Genomic DNA, 8,648 nt, shown 5'->3' on the forward strand with positions numbered 1-8,648 from the left:
GAAAAAAAGAAAAACCAGAGAAATAAGACACTAATTGACTTGGAAGAGAAATAGTTTGGAAAATAGAGTAGAATGTTTTCTCGGCCAGGCGCAGTGGCTCACGCCTGTAATCCCAACACTTTGGGAGGCCAAGATGGGCAGATCACCTAAGGTCAGGAGTTCGAGACCAGCCTGACCAACATGGAGAAACCCCGCCTCTACTAAAAGTACAAAAATTAGCCGGGCTTGGTGGTGCATGCCTGTAATCCCAGCTACTCGGGAGGCTGAGGCAGGAGAATCGTTTGAACCCAGGAGACGGAGGTTGCAGTGAGCCAAGATCGCACCATTGCACTCCGGCCTGGGCAACAAGAGCGAAACTCCATCTCAAAATATAAAAATAAAGAAAGTTTTCTCTAAGGTGTTATTTGAGCAAAGATCTGAATTATGAGAATGAACCAAACATGCTAAGATCTGAGGCAAGAATACTAGGCAGAGGGCAGCAAGTATACAGATTCAAAACAAACTTGACATGTTTCAGGAACAGAGGAAAAGCCAGTGTGACAGGAGTGTTGATGATAAAAGAGGAAGAAGGTAAGAAATGAAGGAGTTTGTAAGGCTGGATGAGGTTCAGAATCCATTTACAATGCAATGGGGAAGTCAATTCAGGATTGTGAGCAAGGAAGTGACATGAACAGATTTACATTTTTAAAAATCTGTCCAGGGCTGGACACAGTGGCTCATGCCCGTAATCCCAGCACTCTGGGAGGCCAAGGTGGGAGGATCACTTGAGGTCAGGATTTTGAGACCAGCCTGGCTAACATGGTGAAACCCGGTCTCTACTAAAAATACAAAAATTAGGCTGCGCACAGTGGCTCACTCTTGTAATCCCAACACTTTGGGAGGCTGAGGCAGGCAGATCACCCGAGGTCAGGAGTTCAAGGCCAGCCTGACCAACATGCTGAAACCCCATCTCTACTAAAAAAATATAAAGAAAATTAGCTGGGTGTGGTGGCTCATGCCTGTAGTCCCAGCTACTTGGGAGGCTGAGGAATGAGAATAGATTGAACTCAGGAGGCCGAGGTTGCAGTGAGCCAGGATGGTGCCACTGCATTCCAGCCTGAGCAATAGAAAAAGACTCCGTCTCAAAAAATAACAAATAAAAAATCACTCTGGCTGCCCTGTGGTAAAAGAACATCAGAGCAGCATGAATGGAAATGGAGAGGCAAAAATCAAAGGCTACTGTAGTAGTTTAAACAAGAAGTAATAGTGGTTCGGACTTCACAGGGAGCAATTGAGATAACAAGGAATGATCACATTCTTGATATATTTTGAAGATAAAACTGGCCAGAAGCAGTGGCTCATACCTGTAATCCTAGCACTTTGGAAAGCAGAGGCAGGCAGATTGCTTGAGGCCAGGAATTCAAGACTAGCCTGGGCAACATGGCAAAACCCCATTTCTACAAAAAAATTAGGTGTGGTAAAGCAGGCCTGTAGTCCCAGCTACTCTGGAAGCTATGGTGGAACAATCACTTGAGCCCAGGAGATTGAGGCTGCAATGAGCTGTGATAACACCACTGCACTCCAGCCTGGGCTACAGGGCAAGACACTGTCTCTACAAAAAAAAAAAAAAATATATATATATATATATACACACACACGCATATGACTAACAGAATTGGATATAGGACTTTAAGGAAAAAGAAGAACCAAGGATGACTCCTTGGGTTTTGGGTAAATGCAACAGGGTGAATGAGAGTGCTATTAATAGAGATGGGAAAGACTGGAGAAATCAGGTCTGAGGAGGAAATCATGAGTTTCATTTTGGACTAATTAAGTTGACAGACTATTAGCTTTCCAAATGGAAATTTTGAATAGGCAGATTTTACAGGCATCCCTCAGAGATACTGCAAGTTTTGTTCTAGACCCACACAACAAAGCAAACAACACAATGAAGCAAGTCACACAAAATTTTTGGTTTCCCAGTGCATATAGAAGTTATGTTTACACTGTATTATAGTCTATTAAGTGTGCAATAGCATTATGTCTTTTTTAAAAATGCGTGCCTTAAAAAATACTTTATTGTAGGCCAGGAGTGGTGGCTCATGCCTGTAATCCCAACACTTTGGGAGGCCAAGGTGGACGGATCACCTGAGGTCAAGAGTTCGACACCAGCCTGGCCAGCATGATGAAATCCCGTCTCTACTAAAAAAATACAAAAATGGCCAGGCGTGGTAGCTCACACCTATAATCCCAGCACTTTGAGAGGCCAAGGCGGGTGGATCACAAGGTCAGGAGTTTGAAACCAGCCTGGCCAATATGGTGAAACTTCGTCTCTACCAAAAATACACAAATTAGTCAGGTGTGGTGGCAGGTGCCTGTAATCCCAGCTACTCAGGAGGCTGAGGCAGGAGAATCACTTGAACCCAGGAGGCAGAGGTTGCAGTGAGCCAAGATCCCACCACTGCACTCCAGCATGGGCGACAGAGCGAGACTCCATCCCCCAAAAAAATACTTTATTGTTAAAAAACACTAACAAGCCATCATCGAAACCATGAGTAAGTCATAATCTTTTCTCTGGCTGGAGGGCCTTGCCTCGATGAGGATGCCTGCTGACTGATCAAGGTGGTGGTTGCTGAAGGCTGGGATGGCTGTGACAATTTCTTAAAATAAGACAGTAATGAAGTTTGCTATATCGACTGACTCTTTTATGAAAGATTTCTCTGGAGCACATGATATTGTTTGATAGCACTTTACACACAGTAGAACTTCCTTTGATACTGGAGTCAGTGCTCTCAAACCTTGCTACTGCTTTATTAACTAAGTTTATGGAATATTCAAAATCCTTTTTCAACAATGTTCACAGTAGATTCCATCTCAAGAAATCACTTTCTTTGCTCATCCACCATAAGAAGCAACTCCTTATCTGATCAAGTTTTATCATGAGACTGCAGCAACTCAGTTACACCTTCAGGCTCCACTTCTAATTCTAGTTTGCTACTATCACTACATTTGCAGTTAACTCCTCCACTGAAATCTTGAACCTCTCTTCAAGTCATTCATTAGGGTTGGAATCAGCTTCTTCCAAACTCCTGTTAATGTTGATATTCTGACCTCCCATGAATTATAAAATTATAAAATAAATGTTCTTCATGACATGTAGAATGGTGAATCATTTCCAGAAGGCTTTCTCTTTTTTTTTTTGAGACGGAGTCTCACTGTGTCGCCCAGGCTGGAGTGCAGTGGCTCGATCTCAGCTCACTGCAAGCTCTGCCTTCTGGGTTCATGCCATTCTCCTGCCTCAGCCTCCCAAGTGGCTGAGACTACAGGCGCCTGCCAGCACACCCGGCTAATTTTTTGTATTTTTAGTACAGTCGAGGTTTCACCAGGTTAGCCAGGATGGTCTTGCTCTCCTGACCTCGAGATCCACCCGCCTCGGCCTCCCAAAATGCTGGGATTACAGGCGTGAGCAACCACACCAGCCCATCAAGGGTGTTTTTGTTTATGTTTTCATTTTGCTTAATTCTTTAAAACCTTAAAACAGGACAGGCACAGTGGCTCACACCTGTAATCCCAGCACTTTGGGAGGCTGAGGCAGGCAGATCACGAGGTCAGGAGATCGAGACCATCCCGGCTAACTCGGTGAAACCCCATCTCTACTAAAAATACAAAAAATTAGCCAGGCGTGGTGGCAGGTGCCTGTAGTCCCAGCTACTTGGGAGGCTGAGGCAAGAGAATGGCATGAACCTGGGAGGCAGAGCTTGCAATGAGCTGATATTGTGCCCCTACACTCCAGCCTGGGTGATAGGGCGAGACTCCATCTCAAAAAAAAACAAAAACAAGATTAATCGTCATATATATCGCCATCAGAGTTCTTGGGTGAATTCATGCATTGTCAATGAACGGTAATACTTTGAGTCTTTTTCTTTTGGGACAGTAGGTCTCAAAAATGGGCTTAAAATATTCAGTAAACCATACTGTAAACAGATGTGCCGTTATACAGGCTTTGTTGTTCCATTTATACAGCTCATGCAAAGAATATTTAGCATAATTCTTATGGGCCCTAGGATTTGCAGAATGGGAAATGGGCTTTGGCTTCAACTTAAAGTCATCAGCTGCATTAGCCCCTTCTAACAATAATGTCGGCCTCTCCTTTGAAGCTTTAAAGCCAGGCACTGACTTCTCCTCTCTAGCTATGGAATTCCTACATGGCATCTTCTTCCAATATTAGGCTATTTCATCTCCATTGAAAATCTGTGTGCTGTTTAGCCAGCTTCATTGGTTATTTGCTAGCTAACTTGCTACACCTTCTACATCAGTACTTAGTGCTTTATCTTGCACTTTTATGTCATGGAGATGGCTTTTCTTTTTTTTTTTTTTTTTTTTTTTTGAGATGGAAACCCGCTCTGTTGCCCCAGCTGGAGTGCAGTGGCACGATCTTGGCTCACTGCAACCTCCGCTTCCCAGGTTCAAGCAATTCTCCTACCTCAGCCTCCCAAGTAGCTGGGATTACAGGCACCCACCACCATGCCCGGTTAACTTTCTGTATTTTTAGTAGAGACAATGTTTCAGTATGTCAGCCAGGCTGGTCTTAAACTCCTGGCTTCAGGTGATCCTCTCGCCTCAGCCTCCCAAAGTGCTGGGATTACAGGCGTGAGCCACCATGCCCAGTCAAGATGGCTTCTTTTCTTAAATCTCATGAACTAACTACTGCTAGCTTCAAACTTTTCTTCTGCAGCTTCTTCACCTCTCTCAGCCTTCACAGAATTGAAAAGAGTCAAGGCCTTGCTCTGGATTAGGCTTTGGCTTGAGAGAATGCTGTGGCTGGTTTGATGTTCTATCTGGACCACTAAAACTTTCTCCGTATCAGCAATAAGGCTGTTTGACTTTCTCATCATTCATGTGTTCACTGGAATACCACTTTTAACTTCCTTAAAGAAATTTTATTTTGCATTCACAACTTGACTAAATTTTATCACAAGAGGCCTAGCTTTTGGCCTATCTCAGTTTTCAACACGTCTTCCTCACTAAGCTTAATCATTTCTAGCTTTTGATTTAAAGTGAGAGATGTGTGACTCTACCTTTCAATTAAACACTTACAGGCCACTGTGTTGAGGTGGGGGTTGTTTATTTTTTGTATTTGTTTTTTTCTTTTTCTTTTTTGAGATGCAGTCTCCCTCTGTCACCCAGGATGGAATGCAGTGGCACAATGTTAACTCACTGCAACCTCCACCTCCCAGTTCAGGTGATCCTCCTGCCTCTGTTTTATTTTTTAAAACAGAGTCTCCCTCTGCTGTCCAGGCTGGAGTGCAGGTGGGACTACAGGCACCCACCACCATGCCTGGCTATTTTTTGTATTTTTGGTGGAGACACAGTTTCACCATGTTGGCCGGGCTAGTCCCAAACTCCTGACTTCAAAGTGATCCGCCCACCTCAGCCTCCTAAAGTGTTGGGATTACAGTCGTTAGCCACCGCGCCCATTCCACTATAGGGTTTTTAATTGGCCTAATTTCAATATTGCTGTGTTCCAAGAAAGAAGGAGGATTGAGGGGGAGGGAGGGAAGGAGAGACAGCGGGAGACCAGCCAGTAGATAGAGCAGTCAGAACATACAACATTCATCAATTAAATTCACCATCCTACGTGGGCACAGTTCACGACACGCCAAAACAATTACAATAGTAATATCAAAGATCATTGATCATGAATCACCATAACAGATAAAATAATAATGAAAAGCTCTGAAATATTACAACAATTACCAAAATGTGACACAGAGATACAAAGTGAGAACATGCTGTTGGAAAAACGATGTCAACAGATGGGCTCAATGGGCTTGCCACAAACCTTTGATTTGTCAAAAAACATACCATTTGGGAAGCCAAATACATGGGGCATGCCTGTCTATAACTCTAGAGCTCAGAAGAGAGGCCTGGACTAGAAATATAAACTTAGGAATCATCATCTCACAGATTATAGGACACAAAAATAAACTAAATGATGTTTGGTGACGTTACTACTTGACGCATTTAAAACCTTTTATCAGCCAGGCGTGGAGGCTCACGCCTATAAATCCCAGCACTTTGGGAGGCCGAGGCAGGCGGATCACGAGGTCAGGAGATTGAGACCATCCTGGCTAACACGGTGAAACCCTGTCTCTACTAAAAATATAGCCGGGCGTGGTGGCGGGCGCTTATAATCCCAGCTACTCAGGAGGCTGAGGCAGGAGAATGGCGTGAACCCGGGAGGTGGAGCTTACAGTGAGCCGAGATGGCCCCACTGCACTTTAGCCTAGGCGATAAAGCGAGACTCGGTCTCAAAAAAAACCCTTTTGATCTGGTTAATCCATAGTTAAGTATTATGTGTATTTGCAAACATCAGGAGCAGTAGTTTATGAACAAACATACAAAAGAAAAAATAATTTCCCCAAACCAACTAAATTTTTAATATAGCTATTTAAAAATGTTTCAATTTGTATTATTTATTATTGATCCCTAATTTACGTGAGTTTAAAACTTGTCAATTAATGTGTTCTAGAAACATTTAACCTCTATTATAAATAGGATAGTAATATAAATAATATTACCTTTAACTTAATGTTAGATAAACCTTCTTTTTCTATAACACTTCCAGAAAGCTGAATTGCAGAAGGAGAGTAATCAATTCCAGTAATATCAGAGAAACCAAATTTTGCCTAGACAGAGAAAAATAATTTTATACTTTAGTATAAAATTTTAATATAATGTTTTATGAATTATAATATTCCTTTAGGACTGGGGTTGTCTTATTTTTGTTGTAGAGAAAATGACATATAATCCAATAATTCATAATGCTTAAATTTTATTGTAGACTCTAAATAAAAACTGTAAGTTCATATACTATGACAACGCCTTTGTTTTCATAATATTTTATCTCTTTTTCAAAAGGAAATTCATGTTCTCAAAAATAATGAAAATATATGTATAAGCCCTCAATCAAAAAAAGGTAACATTAACTTTTGATACTGATAATTTCCAATTCACACATAAATTTGTCATAAATTTTACTTAACCCAATTAAATTATATGAATAAAATCAATGCAAATGTAACAAGCTATCAATTTTTAAATTTTCCCTTCAGTGTAATTATACATTATGCAATTCTCCACCAGCCATGTGATTTTTAACCACCCTACATTTGTATATTACTTTTTCATCTTTAAAAGTATTTCATACATCCCACTAGATCTTTACAAAAAACCTGCGAGGTGGCCAGGCGCAGTGGCTCACGCCTGTAATCCCAGCACTTTGGGAGGCCGAGGCAGGCAGATCACGAGGTAAGGAGATGGAGACCATCCTGACTTAACAGGGTTGGGCGTGGTGGTGGGCGCCTGTAGTCCCAGCTACTCGGGAGGATGAGGCAGGAGAATGGTGTGTGAACCCGGGAGGCGGAGCTTGCAGTGAGCCGAGATCGTGCCACTGCACTCCAGCCGGGCAACGAGCGAGACTCGGTCTCCAAAAAAAAAAAAAAAAAAACTATGTGGTAGGATGGGCAGGTATCAGTATCCCCAAGAAGTTTCTTTAACTCATTGGACTTGAGAGTTTTGGTGTTTACTAGTCATTAATCCATCTAGGCTGTGTAGTATCTGTGGCAAAAGCATGGAAGTTTCTGGTTTTTACACACCCCCTAACAATGATGAACATTTTTAGACCAATGAGACTAAAAATAATTTCAAAAGAAACATGAAAAACTTTCTGTCAGTTGTTTATTCTTCTAGTACAACTTATAAAAATCACAAATAGATGTTTTAGGTTTCTAGAGATATCACTCAGGGCCTCAAACTATCTGCAGTGTCTTTCACATTCAATTTCTGGCACCCAAAAATGAGCAGACATTCAAGGAAACAACCAAACCCAAGGGGAGAAATTGACTTTAGAAACAGATCCGACAGGAGACCCAAATAAATGAATTATCAGAAAAAGATTTTAAAGTAAGTTACAAAGTACAGTGTAGCCTGAAATTCCCTTCCTCATCTTCACCATTTACTAAATGATTACTTCCTTTAAAACTTAACTTACTGGCTGGGCGCAGTGGCTCACGCCTGTAATCCCAGTACTTTGGGAGGCTGAAGCAGGTGGATCACCTGAGGTCAGGAGTTCAAGACCAGCCTGACCAACATGAAGAAACCCCATCTCTACTAAATATATAAAAATTAGCCAGATGTGGTGGCACACGCCTGTATTCCCAGCTACTTGGGAGGCTGAGACAGGAGAATCGCTTGAACCTGGGAGATGGAGGTTGCGGTGAGCCAAGATTGCGCCACTGCACTCCAGCCTGGGTGATAAGAGCGAAACTCAAAAAAAAAAAAAACTTAACCCACTGCCACATCAAATCCATGAAGACCTACCAAGTCTTTTTAACCCTAAGTAACTGATTCCTAATCTAAACTCAAGAAACAAGTATACCAATTATTTTCTACAGGTAGATTGCTCCCTTTATTTTTGTTTTTAATCTAAATGTCTAATATTCTCTTTTTTGATGCCAACCTTCTACCCTTTTAGCTGTATCCCTCCTTATTCCTTGAGATCTTATTTTCTCTCCATTTCCTTTAACTCCTTCTCTGGGAGACCTAGAACCCAGGATGAGTCTATTAACTGATTCTTACTGGTTCCTTCATTTTTTTTTTTTTTTTTT

At 41.8% G+C, this 8,648-nt stretch overlaps 1 protein-coding gene across 1 annotated transcript in view; it reads right to left on the bottom strand.

Moving 5' to 3' along the window:
- Window positions 1–8,648, bottom strand: part of METTL10 (methyltransferase like 10) — a 41,352-nt gene that overhangs the window by 7,121 nt on the left and 25,583 nt on the right. The window contains 1 exon segment of the mRNA XM_011986419.1: window positions 6,561–6,668. Within this exon segment, the coding sequence (XP_011841809.1) occupies window positions 6,561–6,668 (108 nt within the window).

This window comes from Mandrillus leucophaeus, unplaced genomic scaffold (assembly GCF_000951045.1).
Source record: "Mandrillus leucophaeus isolate KB7577 unplaced genomic scaffold, Mleu.le_1.0 Scaffold299, whole genome shotgun sequence".
In the NCBI taxonomy this organism is placed as follows: domain Eukaryota; kingdom Metazoa; phylum Chordata; class Mammalia; order Primates; family Cercopithecidae; genus Mandrillus; species Mandrillus leucophaeus.